The sequence below is a fragment of the Canis lupus genome, chromosome 33 (genome assembly GCF_003254725.2).
Source record: "Canis lupus dingo isolate Sandy chromosome 33, ASM325472v2, whole genome shotgun sequence".
NCBI classification, from domain to species: Eukaryota; Metazoa; Chordata; class Mammalia; order Carnivora; family Canidae; genus Canis; species Canis lupus.
This window is the reverse complement of record NC_064275.1, coordinates 23,306,988-23,328,784: the sequence shown is the minus strand read 5'-3', so window position 1 is coordinate 23,328,784 and position 21,797 is coordinate 23,306,988. Positions and strand designations below refer to the sequence as shown.

At 42.2% G+C, this 21,797-nt stretch overlaps 2 protein-coding genes across 6 annotated transcripts in view; one reads left to right on the top strand and one right to left on the bottom strand.

Annotated features, from left to right (window-relative positions):
- POGLUT1 (protein O-glucosyltransferase 1) overlaps positions 1–19,791 on the bottom strand; it is a 31,503-nt gene extending 11,712 nt beyond the window's left edge. Inside the window, exons 1-6 of one of the 2 annotated variants that reach the window (XM_025476580.3) lie at positions 19,632–19,791; positions 17,719–17,925; positions 15,470–15,560; positions 13,826–13,969; positions 7,245–7,380; positions 4,595–4,716 (exon numbers count right to left, since the gene is read on the bottom strand). In XM_025476580.3, coding sequence (XP_025332365.1) covers positions 4,595–4,716; positions 7,245–7,380; positions 13,826–13,969; positions 15,470–15,560; positions 17,719–17,746 — 521 coding nt within the window. In that variant the 5' untranslated portion in view covers positions 17,747–17,925; positions 19,632–19,791. Of the gene's footprint in view, positions 1–4,594; positions 4,717–7,244; positions 7,381–13,825; positions 13,970–15,469; positions 15,561–16,094; positions 16,268–17,718; positions 17,926–19,631 lie in introns of those variants that run through there. The other variant, XM_025476570.3, reaches the window with a different exon arrangement.
- Positions 16,347–21,797, top strand: part of TMEM39A (transmembrane protein 39A) — a 36,759-nt gene continuing 31,308 nt past the window's right edge. Inside the window, exons 1-2 of one of the 4 annotated variants that reach the window (XM_025476542.3) lie at positions 16,347–16,950; positions 17,996–18,218. The gene's annotated coding sequence lies outside the window, so the exon portion shown is untranslated. Of the gene's footprint in view, positions 16,951–17,995; positions 18,219–19,896; positions 20,244–21,797 lie in introns of those variants that run through there. The other 3 variants (XR_007408041.1, XM_025476535.3, XM_025476549.3) reach the window with 3 other exon arrangements.

The following is a 21,797-nucleotide window of genomic DNA, read 5'->3' as shown; positions in this document are numbered from 1 at the left end:
ACAGATGCATCATTTTTAACTTCCTTTGTAGGAACCCTGCACAGAAGTTGCACAGTGTCTTCCTTTGAAAAAGGAGGGGAAGGGCTGAACTGGAGTTAATGAGAGATTGGTAGGCTATTTACCATAATGGAGTGACTTAGGATATAATAAAGTTTTTAGGTAGAGATGACCATCACTCATTTTCTCTCAGCTGAGAGCACTGTTCATTTTCCTGGCCTGTCTTAGAACTCTTTCTTCATGGATCATCTTTATCAGACTCCCCAGTCCAAGACCAGAACTCTTTGTCATTGTGTCCTACACTCCCTTTGACCAAAATAGAAACACACCATAACCCCAGTTTATTTTTGTTTTATGGGGTTGTAATTTTTTTTAATATAAAGAATGATATATCCTCATTATAAAAAATTCTAAGGGAGAAGCATAAAGTAAAAGTAGAAAAAAAATCATCTGGAACTTTCCCAATCTGTAGACAACCACTTTTAGCAATTTAACGTTTCCATGAAGAATTTCCTTCCAATCATCTCTCCATGTCTGTGGTTCTCAACTGGTGTTGATTTTGCCCCTTTTTCCTAGAAGACATTTGGCCATGACTATAGACATTTTTCATTGTCACTACTGGTGGATGGCTACTGGCATTTAGTGACATTAAGACCAAGGACAAGCTCCGTACAACAAAGAATGTCCCAGTCCAAAATGTCAAACCTTGCTCTATATAACAGGGATCATATATATATGATACAACCTCTTTAAGTGGGTTTTATTAACCCTACTTTACTGTTGAGTTTACAGAGAGGCTAAGCAGTTTGCCCAGAATACCTGTTTTTAAGCCTTATACTACCTGAACTTCACATTCATGTACAATATTGAATTTTGCAGCCATGTCATAATTTACTTCGTTACTTATTCATTGGCTTTTAAAAAGTTTCCAACTTCCTGCTTTAAGAAACAACACAGTCATGAACATCTTCACGTACACATCTTTACATACTTGTCTAATTAACTCTTTGGGATAAATTCTAGAAGTGAAATGAAATGGCTGAGTCAAAGATATACACATTTTATATTTTGATATATATTGCCAAACTACCTATAAAAAAAGTATAAATTTACAATTTTGAGTATCAATGTCCTTGGTCCCTGGGAAAGCTCTATTTAATATTCACAGACTTGTACCATCTCTGTTTTCCCTCTCCCTCATTCTTTCTATCTACTTACTTGCCCCTCAAAAGACCTATGTTAGGACTTTTTTCCCTATGCAAGTGCTAAAAGTAACATGCTAGTGCTGACTCAGACCTCTTTTATCACTACCCTGTGACAGTAAAGACCAAAATCTTTAAATCAACAGAAACACTGAATTCTTCTACAGAGTAAAAAATAAGTCAGTGGGGACAAACTCCCAAAAGATTAGAAAAATAGAAGGCAGGTTTCAATGCAGATAAACAAGCAGATTATTAAAGTTTCAAATTAAATGAAATTACATGGCTAGAGCTTCTGAATGGAGGGCTCTAAACAATAAAATTGTAATTCTGTTATCATACTTTTTCTTTTTAAAATTTTATTTATTTGAGAAACAGAAAGAGACCAGAAGCAGAGGAGGGGGCAGAGGGAGAGGGAGAAACAGACTCCCCACTGAGCAAGGAGCTCGATTCCAGGACCCTGAGATCATGATCTGAGCTGAAGGTATATACTTAACCTACTGAGCTGCCCAGGCACTCCATTAAATAAATTCAACTGAAGAATAAGATGGGATGGTATCAAAAGAAAAATATGTTCTTATAAACTTAGATTTTAAAACATAATCTATCTCCCTAAAAATTGCTTAGTAGTTTAGAAGGCAGAATGGGTGGTGGTGCAGAGAACAGTAAGTAACTACACAGTGGAGGAATGGTAACACTATGACCAGGTGATCACAATTAACATCTCTAAAGAGGCATGGATGGACGCAAATCATTTAGGTATTCAGACCAAGGGTACATAAGCTGAATTTATTTATTTATTTATTTTAAATTTTTATTTATTTATGATAGTCACAGAGAGAGAGAGAGAGAGAGAGAGAGAGAGAGAGGCAGAGACACAGGCAGAGGGAGAAGCAGGCTCCGATCCTGGGTCTCCAGGATCGCGCCCTGGGCCAAAGGCAGGCGCCAAACCGCTGCGCCACCCAGGGATCCCCATAAGCTGAATTTAATCATGAAGAAACAGACAAAACCAAACTGAAGAACATTCTATAAAATGAGCAGCCTACATTCTTCAAAATGTCAATGTTATAAAAGAGAAAGAGACTGAAGAGCTGTTCCAGATCACAGGAGACTAAACAGACATGACCACTAAATGCCACATATAACTGTATCCTGTACTGGAGGTAGAATGTGCCATATATGATATTATCAATATAATTAAATGTTGTACCAATATTGTTTCCTGAATTTGATCATTGTAGCATGGTTATAAAAGAGAATATCCTTGCTTTTAGGAAATACACACTAATATTTTAAGATGTACAGGGTCATAAGTTGTGTAACATACTTTCAAATAGTCCAGAAAACAAGAAACGGTTCATATATTACATATGCAGCCTAAAAGTCTGTCACAGAAAATAATGAGGTAAATTATTATCCACACAAAGTAATATCACGCAACTGATAAAAATAATCTTCCATATGCAAAGATTTCTAAGACACATTAGTAAGTTGGTGGGAAAGTTGCCAATGTTAAACATATATTTTTATGAGCATGTATAGGCTTCATAATCAGAAAAAAAAAAGCTTGTTTTTAAAGATTTAAGAGACAGAGTAGGGGGCACCTAGGTGGCTCAGTCAGTTGAGTGTCTAACTCTTGACTTTGGCTCAGGACATGATTTCAGGATCATGAGGTTAAGATCCTCATTGGGCTCAGCGCTCAGCACAAAACTTGCTTAAGATTCTCTCCCTGACCTTCTGCCCCTCCCGCTGACCTAGCTCATGCTCCTTCTAAAACAACAACAGGGATCCCTGGGTGGCTCAGCGGTTTAGCGCTGCCTTTGGCCCAGGGCGTGATCCTGGGGTCCCAGGATTGAGTCCCGCGTCGGGCTCCCTGCATGGAGCCTGCTTCTCCCTCTGCCTGTGTCTGTGCCTCTCTCTGTGTGTCTCTCATAAATAAGTAAAATCTTAAAAAACAACAACAACAACAACAACAAAGTAGATGGATAGCGGGTCAAAAAAGCGCTATAAAAAGGAAGAGTGTGAAAAGGGTATTTGCAAGGAAAAAAAGGATTAGATAATTAAGGCCAAGAATAACTTGAAGAAAGGCAGTTTAAAGACCTTTTGATTTTTCCCTTTCAAATGTTTAAAACCAAAAGCTACATAGAAAATGATGGTATCAATGACTGGAGAGCATGGGTGAGGTTAACTGGTAGTGTGGAGAGAGTAGTGCACTTGGACACCTGGACTTTAGGCCTAGATTGGTTCCTGACCTTAACCAAGTCACTCAGTTTCTCTGGGCCTTCATTTCCAGAGTTGAAAAGGACAATTTCCAATTCTAGTTCTATGAAGTATGAAACATAGTATCTTAAAAAATAATTTTGGGGGCTCCTGAGTGGCTCAGTTGGTTAAGCATCTGATTTTGGCTGAGGTCATGATCTTAGGGTCCTAGGACCAAGACCCCACAGTGAGCTCCATGCTGAGTGGGAAGTCTGCTTCTGCCTCTCCCTCTGCTCCTTCCCTCAGCTCATGCTTGCGCTCTCTCTTCTTCTCTCTTAAATTAGTAGAATATTTTAAAAAATAAATTTCAAAATACATCTACTGGATAATAGCCTCATTTTTTAACCCCGTAGCTCTAACTGCCATTGAGGACTGCACCCCTACATGTTTCTTCAGGAAAGGGATATTCTTTTTGCCCCCTTTGAATCTCCAGCCACATATGGTACAGGTGATAGATATTTGTGGAAATAAAGCTGAATTAAATTTTTGCTTTCCCAATACCTGAGAGAAGACCTATAAAGGCTGTATTTTTTTAGAAGTATGCTAATTAGGTACCAATGTTGATTGAATCATTAATGTAAAATGTAGCTACATAAGAAATACCTCAGCTTGGATGTCCTGGACAATCTAAATTCTGAAATGATAACAGATAGAGTCAACAGGCCCAGGCAGGTCTCCGTTGTGAATCAGCTCGTACTAGAGATACCTGTAAGGATGTTTATGCCCTCCCCATCCCCACACCTCAAGGACTTAGCTCTAAATTTTAAAGTACATTTATGTTCCTCCAAGTAATTCTCTATTCTCCCTCACAACATGGTTTTTTTTTCTAATTATGAAAGGAATTCATAAAAATACAGGAATCTTAAAATTACAGAAAAATTTAAAGAAGAAAAGAAAGGGTTCTCATAATCCTTTCAACAAAGGCATTGCTGATACTTTAGGGTAGGTTCTTCTGTTCTTTTCCCATGGATATGTAAATATGTAAATACACATTCAAAATTGCTTATGCTGTAAGTAGTTTTTCTTTTGTTTTCAACTTAAAAGTTAGTCATTTTAAAGTAAGTAATTATTTGTGTCCTACTGTTTATTTGAAGAAGACTCACAAAGAAGGACAAATAAAACCTCTCTAAAGGACCTACCTTACCAGATCTTCTCTGAAGAGATCCCACCGTCCAAGTCCTGTAGGATAAATTGGCCAAACAGCAGGTCCCCCTTCCCAAAATGTCCAAGCAGGATACATGATATCATGGTACTCTGATGTCTTCAACAGAAACAGAAAGGTTATTCTAAGTCAGTCTCAGGACAGAAAGGAGAGACAAACTACAGTCACACCATAAGATCTGGACAAAAGTGTTACATCTTCTTTGTGTTACATCCCCACAGACATATTTTCCTTAGTCTGCAAAGTCTAGACTCCAGACATTAAAAGGCAAGTTAGACCATGGGTTAAAACTCACAGGCTCAGTGAATCCAGTAACTCAAAGTTCCTTTTTTTCTAGAGGACAGTACACTGTTAGGGTACTTACTTTAAGGTACTTACTAACTCCGAATGATCACAGAGCTCTCTTATCTTTCAACTGCTATTATACTTGGAGTGTATGCTGTCTTACCAGTTCCTGATTATTTCCTAGATGGGTCTTTTGAGAGCAAGAATCACAGTGCAATGGTTAAAAGCATGGCCTTTTTTTTTTTTTTTTTAAAGATTTTATTTATTCATGAGAGACACACACACACACAGAGAAAGAGAGGCAGAGACACAGGCTGAGGGAGAAGCAGGCTCCATGCAGGAAGCCTGACGTGGGACTCGATCCCGGGACTCCAGGATCATGCCCTGGGCTGAAGGCAGGCGCTAAACCACTGAGCTACCCAGGGATCCCCAAAAAGCGTGGCCTCTGAAACAGATCATCTGAGTTTGAATGATGATTCTACCTCCTTCTAACTCCAGGGAAGTTAATTTTTCTATGCCTCAGTTTCCTTATCTTTATGATGTGAAAAATAACATCAATAATATTACTTACCTGATGGGCTTGTTTTGAGCATTAAATGAGTTAGTACATGTGAAAAGCTTAGATCAGTGTTTGGCACATAGTAAGTATTTAATAAGTATTAATTACGATAATGTAACATTGCAGTACTGTGGAGCTCACACTGGTTGCTCAATTGATTTTGGGTTATTTGTTGACTGGGGCCAGAAGTGCTGGTGGGCAGAACTGGAGAAAGGGATATTATCCCACATCTTTACAAAAAAGTTTAAAACCATTTGTTCCCTTCTTATGGTTTCTTCTGTTAAAATTCTGGCCACTGGGGCAGCCCACGTGGCTCAGTGGTTTAGTGCAGCCTGCAGCCCAGGGCCTGATCCTGGAGTCCCGGGATCAAGTCCCACATCCGGCTCCCTGCATGGAGCCTGCTTCTCCCTCTGCCTATGTCTCTGCCTCTCTGTTTCTCTGTCGCTCATAAATAAATATATAAAATCTTAAAAAAAAAATTCTGGCCACTGATAAACCTCTAACTCTTTGGTTTCTTCACTGGAATTACACATACAATATGCTGTTTGCCTTTTCTCAAATACTTTTAAAAAACGGTATGTGATTCATCAAGCAGCTCAGACATAACAGCTGCTCAACAGAAGCTGAACAATTCCTATAAAGTTGAAAGACTAAAATCCCTCTCTAGGGCCTGGGAGTCACTGGTCAAAAAAAAAAAAAAAAAAAGGAGTGAAGTAAAGATGAAAGGAAAGTTAGAATACTGAATAGTGATGGTCATACTTTGCCATCCACCAAAACAACAAATAAATAACAAACATAAAGTCCTTACTGACTTACATGGGAGCCTCTATCTGTTCTTCTGGGAGGGTTTTATGATAAACGAGACCAAGCACTTTTGAGAAATGAGGCTTAAACCATGGGAAATGCAACACCAATGTGGTCTCAGCCCACTTGCAACACAGGAAATAACCAAGTCTAGAGAGAAAGTAAACTGTGATAAAGAAAAAGTGCAGATAAAAGTTTCCTCTTTGGAGAAACCAAATCAGATGGTGTTCCTTTTCTCAAAGTCCATAGGGTTTTCCTAAACCCACACTTCCCCCATAGAATCTTCCATCCATTCTCTTTGAGCTCCCCCCGCCCCCAAATCCCGTCTAGTCTCTGGGGAACCAAGGCCCATCCCTGCCAATACCTGAACACTGAGAAGATATTAACTGTCCCAAGTTTTCCAAGTCCAGAAGTATGAGCTAGTACTCCTATTCCTCCACAACTAGACCGTCTCACATATCCTTCTTGGATATCCCAGACCTATCTCCTCAGTGCACTGCTCAGGCACAAACTGTACAGAGTTATCTACCACCTTCAGTTTTATAATTAGCCATGTGAAGCCCCTGGGATAGACTGACAGGACTGATAGGACTGTGTGTGTGTGTGTGTGTGTGTGTGAGAGAGAGAACTCAACAAATATTTTTTGAACAAAGGTGTTTCCTAACTAAAAGCCCATGAGCTACTCTCCCACACTCCACAGGATCTCTGAACCTTGCCTTCAATGTCCTATAGGTTCTTCAGGCCTCCATCATTCTCTACCCTTCATCCCAAGCCCTATAGACACTTAAGCTATCTTACATTTTCCGTTTCCTCAGTCATTGCTCAGCCACTGTGAAACTAAGAGGGACACAGAACAATTCCTGGAACCCAGGTCTCATCCTTACCATTACCCATCAAACTCTGTCACAGAACAATTATCTCCTACTCATACTCTAGAGGACCACCCTCTATCTCCCCATACAGTTCTCCCTATACTTACCTTACTGAAGGAGAAGACTGGAATGGCAGGCTCCATCCATTTAGGAATCTGAGGATAATCTCGTACATTGATCACCATCTCCATGTCAGGGAGGCGCCCAATAACTTCCAAAATAAAGTGTTCAACACCACTACACCTGTCAGCCAGAAATACCACAAAATTCACCAGACCAGTGCTTGCTATAGGACAAAATAGGGTCTCATTCCTATTTTGAAAGCTAGTGTTCAGATAGGTCATCAGCCTACTGCAAAATTTCCTGAAAGCAACACTTCTAAAAGGACCTTTTTTTACTCTTTTATATTGTACGAGTTATTTTCCTAGCTAACTGCTCCCGCTTACAATACTTAACAAAATTTTCCAATTAGATTGTAAGTTTGAAGGATGTATTAATACTACTCCTACCACCTCTTCTCTATCCATTCCTAGTTTTTTTTTTTTTTAAGTTTCCCTTTTTGTTTAATTAGTAAGCAAGATACAAATTTTGACAGGAACTGGAAAAAGCTAATTCTCTAATTGTATCCCTTAGGCTTTGCTTCTAACAATGATATTCTTTTATTTCTACCACAATTAAGTCTCATAATTTAGGAAGAAAGATAGGAAAACTTTTATTGCCTTCAACTTAACTACAGAACAGTATCAAAATCAGTTATGCAAGCCAGAAAAAGAGTGTACGTATACAATCATGGAAACCATAATACAGGCATGCTTAAGAGGTACTGCAGGTTTGGTTCCAGACCACCACAATCAAGTAACTATTGCAATAAAACAAGTCAAGTGAATTTTTTGGTTTCCAAGTTCATATATAAGTTATGCTTATACTATACTGGGTTCTATTAAATGTTCAGTAATAGCATAACATCTAAAAAAAAAAAACGTGTATCTTATTTAAAGATACTTTATTGCTAAAAAATGCTAACAATCATCTGGACCTTCAATGAATTGTAATCACTGATCACACATCACCATAACAAATATAATAATAATAATAAAATTTGAAATATTGAAAGAATCAGTAAAATGTGACACAGAGACATGAAGTAAACAAATGCTGTTAGAAAAATGCCACCGATAGACTTGTTTGACATAGAGTTGCCACAAATCTTCAATTTGTAAAAAAAAAAAAAAAAAAAAATGCAGTGTCTGCAAAACGTAATAAAGCAAAGCAACAATAGAACAAGGTAAGCCCATATAGCTTTCTGGCTCAGAGCATGATCCCAGGGTCCCAGGATCAAGTCCCACATAGGGCTCCCTGTGGGGAGTCTGCTTCTCCTTCTGCCTGTGTCTCTGCCCCCCCCCCCGTGTCTTTCATGAATAAATAAATAAAATATTTTTAAAAATAATTTCATTTATATAAAACTCTAAAAAATAACCCATAATGACAGAAAACAGATCAGCAGATGCCAGAGGGCTGGGGTAAAAGGATGGTATGGCAGGGAGGGGTAGGGAAGAGAGATTGCAGAAGAGGCCCAAGGAAACTTTTGGGAGTGACAGATATGTTCATTATCTTTGTGTATATATACATCAAACCTTATCAAATTGTAATTGCATCATAAGGAATAAAATACTCAGTAATAAATTTAACCAATAAGGTAGAAGACCTGTACTCTGAAAACTGTAAGATATTGATCGAAGAAATTTAAGATGATACAAATTAGTGGAAAGATATACCATGTTCATAGATTGGCATAATTAATATTGATAAAATGTCCATGCTACCCAAAGTAATCTACATATTCAATGCCTCTATCAAAATACCAATAGCATTTTTCATAGAACTAGCACAAATAATCCTATAATTTTTATAGAACCACAAAAGACTGTGGATGCCAAAGCAATCTTGAGAAGGAAGAACAAAACTGGAGGTACCATAATCCCAGGGTTTTTTTTTTTTTTTTTTAAGATTTTATTTATTTATTCATGAAAGACACACAGAGCCAAGTTTTAAACTATACTACAAAGCAATGATAATCAAAAGAGTATGGCACTGGCACAAAAATAAATACAGAGAATACCAGGACAGAATAAGAAATAAACCCACACTTGTAAGGTCAATCAATTTATGACAGGAGACAGGAATATACAATGGAGAAAAAATAGCCTTTTCAATAATTGGTGTTGGGAAAACTTGACCACTACATGCAAAAGAATGAAAATGAACCAATTTCTTACACCATATACCAAAAAAACAACACCCAAAAATGGATTAAAGATCTAAGTGCGAGACCTGAAACCATAAAACTCCTAAAAGAAAACAGGCAGTAAACTCTTGGACATTGGTCTTAACACTATTTTTTTTAGATGTGTCTCCTCAGGGAAGGGCATCAAGAGCAAAAATAAACTACTGGGACTATATTAAATGAAAAGCTTTTGTACAGTGAAGGAAACAACAAAACAAAAAGGCAACATACTAAATGGGAGAAGATACTTCCAAATGATATATCTGGTAAAGGGTAAATATCAAAAACAATAAAGAACTCATATAACTCAACACACCAATAAAACAAATAATTCAGTAAAAAAATGGGCAGAGGACATGAATAAACATATTCCAAAGAAGATGTACAGATGGCCAACAAACACATGAAAAGATAGTCAACATCACTAAATCAAAACCACAATGAGATAGCATCATCTTACACCAGTCAGAATGCTTATTATGAAAAAGATAGGAAATAATAAATTTAGCAAGGATGTGAGGAGAAGAGAACCCTCATGCACTGTTGGGGCAAATGAAAATTGGTGCAGCCACTGTAGAAAACAGTATGGGGGTTCCTCAAAAAAATTAAAAATAGAAATACCTTATGATTTGGTAATTCTGCTTTTAAGGGGTACTTATCCAAAGAAAAAAATACTAATTTGCAAAGATATATACACCCCTATGTTTACTGTAGCATTATTTACGATCGTGTATGTATGGAAGCAACCTAAGTGTCCATCAATAGGTGAGTAAAGATGTGAAATACACACACACACACACACACACACACACACACACTGGAGTATTAGCCATAAAAAAGAACGGGATCTTGACATTTGTGACAACATGGATGGACCCAGAGAGTATTATGCTAAGTAAGATAACTCAGAGAAAAACAAATACCATACATAAAAAAATGTAATAAATAGATAAATCCATATGATTTCACTTACATGTGGAATCTAGAAAACAAATGAATAAAACAAAAAGCAAAAGCAGACCCATAAGTACAGAGATACTTGCCAAAGCAAAAGGAGGTAAGAGGATAGACAAAAGATATGGGCTTCCAATTATGGAATGTATAGGTCATGAGGATAAAAACTACAGAACAGAGAATACAGTCAATGGTATTGTAATAGTGTTGTATGGTTACAGACAATAACTACACTTGTAGTTAGCATAGCACAGCATATAAGAGTAGTCCAGAATCACTATGGTGTACACTTGAAACTAAGGTAACCTTGTGTGTCATCTATGCTTCAATAAAAAAAAAGTCAGTGTGATGAAAAGTATAACATAAGGAATATACTCAATAACACTGTAATCACTTTGTATGGTGACAGATGGTAACTACATGCATCATGGTAAACATTCTGTAATGCATATACATGTTGAATCACTATGTTGTATGCTTGAAACTAATATATGTCAACTATACTTCAATTAAAGATAAATTTTAAAAAAGATAATGAACATAAACTTACCAACTTGTATACTTTAAGTATGTGCAGTTTATGTCAGCCATATTTCACTAAAGTCATTATTTTAAAAATATCATTATTTTCCATCTTTGAAATGACATGTTTCCAGTCATTTAATTAAATGGAGCTCTAGTTCCTAAGCAAAATTTCTCAGCTCATCCCTGAAATAATTTATATTTTAGCTTGTTTAGAATAAAAATTTTTAAATGCCATGTAGTTTTCTCCAACTGGGTGAATTAAAAGGATCTAGACCTAGAAAGATACTAGGGGACCCCTAGGTGGCTCAGCAGTTGAGTGTCTGCCTCCGGTTTGGGGCGTGATCCTGGGGTCCCGGGATCAATTCCCACGTTGGGCTCCCTGTATGGAGCCTGCTTCTCCTTCTGCCTGTGTCTCTGCCTCAATCTGTGTGTCTCTCATGAATAAATAAATACAATCTTTAAAAAAAGAAAGATAATATTTTTGGCTAGATGGGAATCTGAGATATTATTCAACTATATCCATTTCATTAGGGACACTGGTTCCAAATATTTCACTTTGTTTCTTTTTTGCTCAACTCTGTTTCCTTGGTTGTGCATGCAGTTGGGACAGGGAACTTTCCATGCATTTCATATGTATATATACATACACTATTTTATCGTCAATAAAAGGTCTGTACTCCCTTACAAACATTTCTAAGAGCTCACGATTCTGACCAAAATGTTATAAGGTCTGGAACGAGAGGTATGTGCCCTTCAGAAACTTTGAATGTATTTAACTTCATCTGAAAATTGCTCAGCTAACTATTAAACATAACGTAAGCTTTCAAAGTCTAACAATGTCTATACTCATATTTTCTTTCTCATTTGTAGAAATCAAAAATTCCTCTACACTCATAATTTGTAAAGCCTCTCTTACTGTCCCAAGTAATGTAACAAATATTTGTTTAAGGGCAGCCTGGGTGGCTCAGCGGTTCAGTGCTGCCTTCAGCTCAGGGCGTGATCCTGGAGTTCCGGGATCGAGTCCCACATCCTGGCTCCCTGCATGGAGCCTCTTCTCCCTCTGCCTGTGTCTCTGCCTCTGTGTGTGTGTGTGTGTGTGTGTGTGTGTCATGAATAAATAAAATCTTTTAAAAAAATATCTGTTTAAAATACCTCAATAAGAATGCCTGGGTGGCTCAATGGGTTGAATGTCTGCCTTTGGCCCAGATCATGATCTCTGGGTCCTGGGATGGAGCCCCGAATTCAGCTTCCTGCTCAGCAGTGAGTCTGCCTCTCTCACTCTCTCCCTCTACCCCTCCCCAATGCTTGCTCTCTCTCTCTCTCAAGTAAATAAATAAAATCTTTTTAAAAAAATAAGATAAAAAAAGGTAAAATACCTCAATAATCTTCCCCACGTACCACCTTATTTGCCCCTGACACTTGATAATAAAAGTATAATTGTGATTACTTCACAGTAGGACACTAAGTGATTTTTAATTTTTTTGTTGTTGTTTTTACATATTTTTGATAATGAAAATGTAGTAATTTGGTTTTTTTTTGGTTTTTTTTAATTTTTTTTAAATTTTTATTTATTTATGATAGTCACACAGAGAGAGAGAGAGAGGCAGAGACACAGGCAGAGGGAGAAGCAGGCTCCATGCACCGGGAGCCCGACATGTGATTCGATCCCGGGTCTCCAGGATCGCGCCCTGGGCCAAAGGCAGGCGCCAAACCGCTGCGCCACCCAGGGATCGCAAAAATGTAGTAATTTGTAATAAAGTTATTAAGAATCATTCTTATGTTCATATGGATGGATGCTATTTGCAATACTGCTCACTTTTTAAAAAAACATTTTATTTATTTGAGAGAGAGAGCGCGTGCACATGCAAGTGCACATGAGTAGAGGGGAGGGGCAGAGGAAGAAGCAGCAGACTCCCTGATGAAGGGGGAGCCTGACATGGGACTTGATCCCAGGACCCTGGGATCATGACCTAAGCTGAAGGCAGATGCTTAACTGATTGAGCCACCCAGGTGCCCTTCATTCACTTTACTTTTAATGACAGAATAAAGATTGGAAAGAAGATCTTAGGCAGGGGAATAACTATGGCCTCTGAATTTTTGTACTTTGTAATTTTATAAAGATTTGAGTTAAAAAAAAAAAAGTCTTCTAAAAGGGATGTTTCTCATCTGTTGTATAAACATATAATGCTACCTAAATCCAATTTCCAGGCTCAGTCCATGACCTTTCCCCAATGGGCTCCAGCCCTCAGCCCACTGATGTTACCTCAGCTCCCACACCTTCCTGGCTAGTATAGCTTGCATAATCTTCAGCTCCAGTTACTCTTAACTTTCCGCCACCTCTCTTCAAATACCAATAGCTAGAACGATACTTGGCCTGTGATGAACACTCAGTACCGCTCCTCGAGCCTAGCTCACCCCTGCCAGGTCTTATCAGCCTGTACCCTGCAGCTTCTATATCTGGGGAAAGATGAGTAGTGCAGAGCTACAGCCAGTACAACCAGCGATGTGCCCAAGCCTTAAGAAGGAGGAGGAGATAGACGTTAATATGGGAGAAAGGGAATTGGCAAAAAAAATCCCCAAGGAGAGCTTGTCACTATTTTGTATTCTCTTTGAAACGTGAAGAGAGACTCATTGATGGATCCTTTTAATTAATTTCTCTACAAGAACAGTATCAAGTAAGCCCATATATAAGAAGATCAGAAGAGGGCAGCCTGAGTGGCTCAGTGGTTTAGCGCCTGCCTTCGGCCCAGGGCATGATCCCGGAGTCCCAGGATCGAGTTCCACATCAGGCTCCCTGCATGGAGCCTGCCTCTCCCTCTGCCTGTACTTCTGCTTCTCTCTGTCTCTCGTGAATAAATAAATAAAATCTTTTTAAAAAAAGATCAAAAACAAAGATCAGAGATATATCTATCTCATAACTCTTACCTTGAAGGGAACATGCAGTCATTTTCTCGGTATAGTCTGTTCTTAATGATCTGATAGTGGGTCCCTAGTTTCCGTCTGACTACCTCTGCCATCATCTTCCTGGAGATACCTCCTCGGAAAGGAGTCAGATCCTCTTCTATGACCCTGGGAAAGAAAGTGAATCGTCAAGGAAAGCAGGTCAAGAAAGCAGTACCATTCCACCTACTACCTATCTGTGGGTTTAGATTTAGTATTAGAAAACACTGTACTGGGATCCCTGGGTGGCGCAGCGGTTTGGCGCCTGCCTTTGGCCCGGGGCGCGATCCTGGGGACCCGGGATCGAATCCCACATCGGGCTCCCGGTGCATGGAGCCTGCTTCTCCCTCGGCCTGTGTCTCTGCCTCTCTCTCTCTCTCTGTCTGTGACTATCATAAATAAATAAAAATTGAAAAAAAAAAAAAAAAAGAAAACACTGTACCCCAGGGAAAGAATAGAGGGCAGGAATGAGCAACATTTCCCCCAGAAGCACATAGGTAATCTAAACCAAAACAATAAAGCCACAAAGAGGAAAAAGCAAGTCAATTTCTCTTCTTCCTCTCTCCATCTGGATTGTCTGCCCTCTGATTGATGCAATTTCTCCTTTGATACTCACACAACACACCCATGTGCTCCTAGTCACCGCAGTCCCACTGATCTCCTCTTCTCTCAATTCCACAGAAGGTATGATTTATGACTTACAGTATGACACTGTCTGATGCCCTTGGTCTCAGACTGACACCCCTATTCTGGTCTGTCTGGCCCCCACTCACGTCACATACAACCTGACAGTAATCACCAGAAATTATACTATTTTGTATCCCTTTTAAAGTTCAGTGCACAGTTTTCAGTAAGTGTCATAAGCATTAGATGAATTTTTTGAGGAATCCTAGAATGACACATGAGGAACTCAAGGGCCCAGCTATTTAGCTGATGAGGAATCTAAGACCCAGAGAAGTTAAGTGACTTGCCACATGGATAATCAATGGGAGATCTGCAACTAAACCCCAAGACTTTTTTTTTTTTTTAAGATTTTATTTATTTATTCTTGAGAGACAGAGAGAGAGAGAGGCAGAGACACAGGCAGAGGGAGGAGCAGGCTCCATGCAGGGAGCCCGATGCAGGACTCAATCCCAGGACCCCAGGATCACGCCCTGAGCTGAAGGCGGTGCTAAACCGCTGAGCCACCCGGGGCTGCCCCCAAGACTGCTTTCAAAGTCATCTCTCTACCACACTACCCTCTCAGCCATAACTCGCATACTTAAAAAATAACCAATAGGAAATTTATGATTGGGTCCATCTATAAATAGGCTCCTCCCTCTGACAATATTTACTGAGTACTTACTGAGGGCCAGCACCACCGATGCAACACTGATTAAAAGACCTAGGCCTTGACCTCAAGAAGCTTTCAGTCCGGTGTGGAACACCGACAAAGATGCGCAGCTTCATTCCTAGCAGTGAGCAGCCTTGCTGAGTCTACCTGGGCCCCTCCTATCCTACGGAAACCCACCACAGGAACTGTGCCTTTTATCAAGGCATGCTTGGCTCTCCCATCACTGTGACCCAGGTCTCTTGGGAGAATTTAAAGGAATTCTTATGACAAGCACTCAACTCTCAAAAGACACTCACCCATGGTAGCAGCTGCAGTTTTGACTTGAACATGGTTCGTAATTCTCCAAAGACCTGTTAATTTGCTCAATGAACACTTTCCACCTTGAACCTTCAAGAAGCAAACGAGAGTTAACAGAATATCCTGAGCATTCTCCTTTGCTAGCAGCAGGAGGCATGCAGAGAGCCAAGAGAAGGCCAAAACCTGCAGACACCGAATCTAACTATTCCACTGATGGGAACGAAACGCCGGGAAGGATGCTTTCTGTGACTCGCCAGCTCTTGGGTCAAGTCGGCTTCTCTACTGAGCTATTGGGTGTCCAACAAGTGGGGAAATGTCCCAGCCTGGCGTTCAGAGCACTGGGAATAAACCGGTGACATGCATTCTCCCCTTCTCCTAATCAAAGCGACCCCTATAAAGGGATCAATGAAAAGCCAGAGACGCCCCCACCCAGATCCCTCAGGACGGGTTGGTCCCCGGGGTCCCTGCAGTACAAGCAGCGCCGCCCGGACGCGGTCGCTCACGCTCCAAGGCGCCCGGTGCCCTCGGCCCAGCCCTGCGCCCAGCGGCCGCAGCATCAGCCGGCCGCACCGGGGACCGGGGGGAGGGCCGGCGCCTCCGGACCGCACCGGACCCGGAGCCCACCTGACTCCTTCTGGCGGCCCGGCACTGGGGGCAGGAACAGCAGCAGCAGCCACAGCCCGAGCCGCGGGCGCGCCCCCCGCTCCATCGCCCGCACGCCACTGCCGAGGCCCCGCGGCCGCGCCGGCGGAAAGGCAGCCCCGCACAAAGATGGCCCGGGCGGGGGGCGGGGAGACACGTCACGTGGGCGGGGGCCGCCCCGCACAAAGATGGCGCCGCACAAGGAGAGGACCGTGGGTGCCGCACCACGTGGGCGGAGGGCCGCCCCGCACAAAGATGGCGGTGGGCGCCCCAGCTGGTGGGTGGAGGACCGCCCCGCACGCGGATGACCAGGTGGGCGGAGGGCCGTCCCGCAGGGAGATGACCAGGTGGGCGGAGGGCCGCCCCGAGGGAGATGACCAGGTGGGCGGAGAGCCGTCCCGCACGGAGAAGACCAGGTGGGCGGAGGGCCGCACGGAATGCAGATGACCAGGTGGGCGGAGGGCAGCCCCGCATGCAGATGACCAGGTGGGCGAGGGCCGCCCTGCACGCAGATGACCAGGTGGGAGGAGGGCCGTCCCGCACGGAGAAGACCAGGTGGGCGGAGGGCCGCCCGCACACGGATGGCCGCGCACCTCTGCGCCTCCCCGCCCCCAGCCCCGGCCGGCGGCCCGATTTCTCCGCAAGGGCGGCCCTGGGACGTCCCCCGAGTGCTGGGCTGGCGGCGCGCCTCTAGTCCCGCTTGTTTGGAGCCGAACTGTAGTGAGCAGCTTCACGTCGCCAGGTGTAGTGAAATGTTCAAACTCCATCTCTCTCTCTCATACAAAGTCCAGGAGAGAATGAATAAAAGGCATCCCCTGGGAAAATATGTCTAATAATGGTAATTCCTTACATTCTGTGGCATATTTAAAGCACCTTATTTTCTGCAGCCTGAAAACTGACGATCAAAACGGATGTTTCTTGCCCACAACTTCACAGTTAGTGGTACAACGTAGGCTAGCAAGTTCTTTGCATGACATTAAACTGCTTCTTATAGTATAGATTTGTTGAATACCTGAATGATTACAACACTGTTAGAACCCAAGGGGTGAAAAATAGCCTAGCACAAATCTCTTTGTAATAGGAATTTATAACAACTGGGGTGACTTAGACATGGGAAAAATCGGTAACATTATACTGGACAGTACAGGTTTATAACTATACATGGGTATATATAGTAATCATACAAGTATTTATTCAATGTAAATTTACTCAATTTACTAAAATGTGCAAGGTAACATCCTAGGCTCTGTAGAAATACACGAAAGTACAAGATGAGATATGTGCCGGGTTTAAAACTAGCGGGAAGACAAATATACTTCCCCAGAAATTATTTACAGCATAAGGCAATATGTAATTGCTATTGGTTTCAGTGGAAAGATCAATATGAGATGGAAATTTGGAAAAGGGGTGTGAGGGGTATATTGAAATGAAAATAAAATATTGCAGTTAAGGAATATTGTGTTGGAGACACTAAAAACAGGGAAGCCACAATTTGCAGAAGGTGGGGGTAGAAAAGATTGATGGTCGTGGAGGTTTAGGATGTACACTGAGGAATGATGAAAGATACAATAATGTTGATTAGTTAGGAATGGGTTATATCACTTACTTTGGGTGAGTAGGCAAGAAGAGAGCATGGATCTCCAACACTATATTATACAAGACTTCTTCAGGAATCCAAATGAAAATTTGAAATTCATTTCTTGTACTTCCAGAAGGTATGCAGTACTTCAAAATGAATGGTTCATTGAAGGCACATAACTAACACAGTGTGTTACATAGCTGAACACCGAGTAAGCTTTGCTTCAGAGTTAGTCTAAAATGAATATAGTGGAGAATAATTTTTAGAACTTTAATAAAGAAGTCTTTATTTTCTGTTATTTCAGCTTTCTGTAACCAGAAGAAAAAGGAAATCACCTTGTGTTATGTCTTTGAAATAAGAATAAGTCAGTATTTTCTACAACTTTACATTGTTTATCTATGTGGAAGAAGACATAGAAGAGATTGGGAGATAAATGGGCCCCGTATAAAGGAGGAATGAGCTGCATGGAACAATAATTGTTTCATTTCCTTAACAGATGAGGTGGTTTATTCCAGTGGTTCCCATATGTAAGTTAACTGCCAGAATCCTGAAGCTATTAAAATCACAGATTTCTGGGTCCTACGCCATCCCCTAATTTAAAATGCAAAATTCTCCACATATAAGCTCTTCCTTTGTCTTCAGATTCATTTCATGCCACATTCTGCTTTGCTCACCACAACCTAGCTATACAGCTTTGTGTTCTCAAACATGCCAAGCTCTTGCCCACCTTATAATCTCTGCATTAAGTTTTGTCTTCTATCTCAACTGCTTTTCCCTCCCATCTTTGCCTCTCTGGTTCCTCCCCAACATTCAGGTTTCTGCTGAGATGCCATTCCCTCCCTCAAAATAGAACCTTCCTTATTTTCTACCTTAGCCTGTTTGTCTCCATAGTTCTTATAATGTGTAATTATTTCATTAAATGCTTCCTGTTAGAATATAAGCTCCAGGAGGTCAGGGACCTATCTGTCTTGTTCACTAAGTACCTGGTACAGTCAGCTCTAAACAAATAACTGCTGAATGAACGAAGGATGGTGGTGAGCCAACAGAAAAATGGCAAAGGTGTTTCAATGTAGCAAGCTAGGAAGCAGAGCAAATAGGAAAATAAATGTACAAAGTTACAGAAATATGTAATGATCTGGGCTTTCTGTATTTGGGTTTGTATTCATTAATGAAAATTCTCTCTCTGCCTCTCTGTGACTATCATAAATAAATAAAAATTAAAAAAAATAAAAAAAAATTCTCTAGCACATAAGGACACTAAGAATATTTGGAATATTACTAAGCTTAGTAGTTTTGATATTGGTCCTTCTGGCTCTAAATTCTGCTCTGCCACTTATTAGCTGGGTTATTTTCAACAAGTTATTTAACCTCTCTTAAAACTTGTTTCCTCTATAAAATAGGAAAAATGGGCAGCCCAGGTGGCTCAGTGGTTTAGCGCCGCCTTCAGCCCAGGGCCTGATCCTGGAGACCCGGGATCGAGTCCCACGTCGGGCTCCCTGCCTGGAGCCTGCTTCTCCCTCTGCCTGTATCTCTGCCTCTCTCTCTCTCTCTCCTGTGTATTCTCATGAATAAATAAATAAAATAAAAATCCTTAAAAAAAAAAAAGCCATTCCTCCACGAGCAACCTCTTCATTCTTGAAGCCTCGGCTTCAACACCCAAGCTCACTGTGAAGTCTTCCTCGGTATCGCCACCACTACCATCCCCGCAGAATTTATTACTCTGAATAAATTACGATGAATTGCACGCTACCATCTGGACCTGGGGGATACTTTTGTTGCATCTGCTCTATCGCAATCACTGTGTTCTCCTGGTGCCCCGTGTCCGGTAGCCTGAGCAAGCTGTGGCATCCTCCCAACTCCGCACCCATCCAGTCCTTCACCTACAATAGCGCACGACTGGATGCTGAAGCATGACCTCACGACTTGGGGAGTCCTTTTACCTGGCAGGAAGGCGACCTCCGGTGACATCTCCCAACCTCCCCCATCTGTAAAACTGAGGTGACATTTTGTACTTGGTTGTTAAGGGGCGTCCAGGGGACAGCCCAGGTCCCCCAAAGTGGAGCCAGCGCATCGCAGGGGCCCAGGGAGAAAACACGCAGGCCAGCGCCGCCGGGGCAGGCGCGGCCCACTGCGCAGGCGCACGCAGGAGGGGGTGGGGTGCCCGCTCCCGGGACCCAGCGCGGAGTTCCGGACGCCGGCTGGGCACCCGGGCGGCCGCCAGTCGCGGAGCTGACGTCATCTCCGTGCGCTGCCACGTCTGCTGAGCTCCGCGGTAATGGAGGCCGGGGATGAGTGCTGACCCGGCCGGGTTCTGCCTCTAACTTTAGCTCTGGCTCTGACTCTGGTAGTGACCTGGGGCCGGGGCGCGGGCTGGCAGCCCGAAGCCTGCACCTCCTGTCGCCTTCCCGGGCGGGGACGGCCTGCGGACGAGCAGCCGGTTTGGAGCGCGTCAACGCGGGGAGGGAGTGCTCTCGCCTGGGGTCCAGCCTGTGCCGCCGCCGCCGCCGCCGCCTCCCCGGGATCCCGCCCCGCCGGCCGGGCCTCCTCCATGCGTGAGTATGACCGAGCCTCCGCGCCGCGGGGTCGTCTCGGCCTGCTGCGGCTCCCCGGTTTGCGCAGGAAGAAGCGCTTTGTCGTGGTTCCCCTTGTAAGGGCCAGTCTGTGGAAGTGTGTGGTCCCTTGTCAGCTGCCCCCCACCCCCACCCCCATCCTCTCACCTCTTCTATCCCAGTTTCACACTTTTCTTTCCCTCGTTAATGGAGCGCGGACCAGCAGTCCTGACGCCCAACGGTTTGGCTGTTTCGTCTCCTCTGGCGTTTCTTAGTCCACAGCCAGAAGCTGTTAGGAATACGGAACACCGGATCGGTCTGCAGGAACATTTGAAAACCAGGGCTTTTCCATTTTTCAGGTTTTTTTCCCCCCAGTATTACTTAGGAAGCAGATTTGGGGGCGTATATATAAACAGACCCCCCCCCTTTTTTTTTTCCCGGTGAGGGTCTTTGTTCCTTGTCTTTTAATCCTACCGTGTAAGTGATTTTTGAATGATTTTATACCAGTTTTTTCTGCAGTGTGCATCCACCATAGCCTCTTCTGATATTTGCACTGACATATGGAGTTGCCATTTGAACAGTTTGCTTTTTTTTTTTTTTAAGATTTTTTTTAAAGATTTTATTTATTTATTAGGGATACACAGAGAGAGAGAGAGAGAGAGAGAGAGAGAGGCAGAGACACAGGCAGAGGGAGAAGCAGGCTCTGTGCAGGGAGTCTGATGTGGGACTCGACCCCGGGTCTCCAGGATCATGCTCTGGGCCGAAGCTGGCACTAAACCGCTGAGCCACCCGGGCTGCCCCCAAACAGTTTACTTTTAAAGAGCTAATAGGCCAACTGCTGTACTTTCTTCCATCTTGTCAGTCCTTGCGGCAACCTCTGTAGGTCAAGAAACACTTTTGACTAAACAAACTCAGAGGTTAAATGCTTGAGCTACAGTCTCATAATATGTAGCAGATCCAATCCCCTGAACCCAGATCCCTTGATCACGAAACCCGACATTTTGGACAGTGCTGCTTTTCTTGTATTTCCAGTGGTTTACTGTAAAGTATTACATATGAATTGAAAATGTGTATGTTAGACATTTCTTGTTAACTTTTACCTGAGTGTCATATCATTCATACGACAGGTCAACTCAGGAAAGACACAAACTGTGACTTACCTAAGGCTGAACAAAGCTTAGATCAGAACTTAGGCTTCTGACCCATTAAAGTCTGAATAGTCCTTTCTTTATTTTTTATTTATTTATTTTTTTAAGATTTTATTTATCTATTCATGAGAGAGACACACACACACAGAGGCAGAGACACAGGCAGAGGGAGAAGCAGGCTCCATGCAGGGAGCTCCTGGGTCTCCAGGATCAGGCCCTGGGCTGATGGCAGCACTAAACCACTGAGCCCTCCGGGCTGCCCAAGTCCTTTCTTTAGAATAAAGTAGGTAATAGACACTGGGGGAGCATTTATTTGAATATCTGGTTTTACAAGGCCTGCTCACTCAGTTTTTCTGTTGTTTTGTTACATTGCTTAGTTTAAAAATAGTAAACTGATATTTAAATGTCT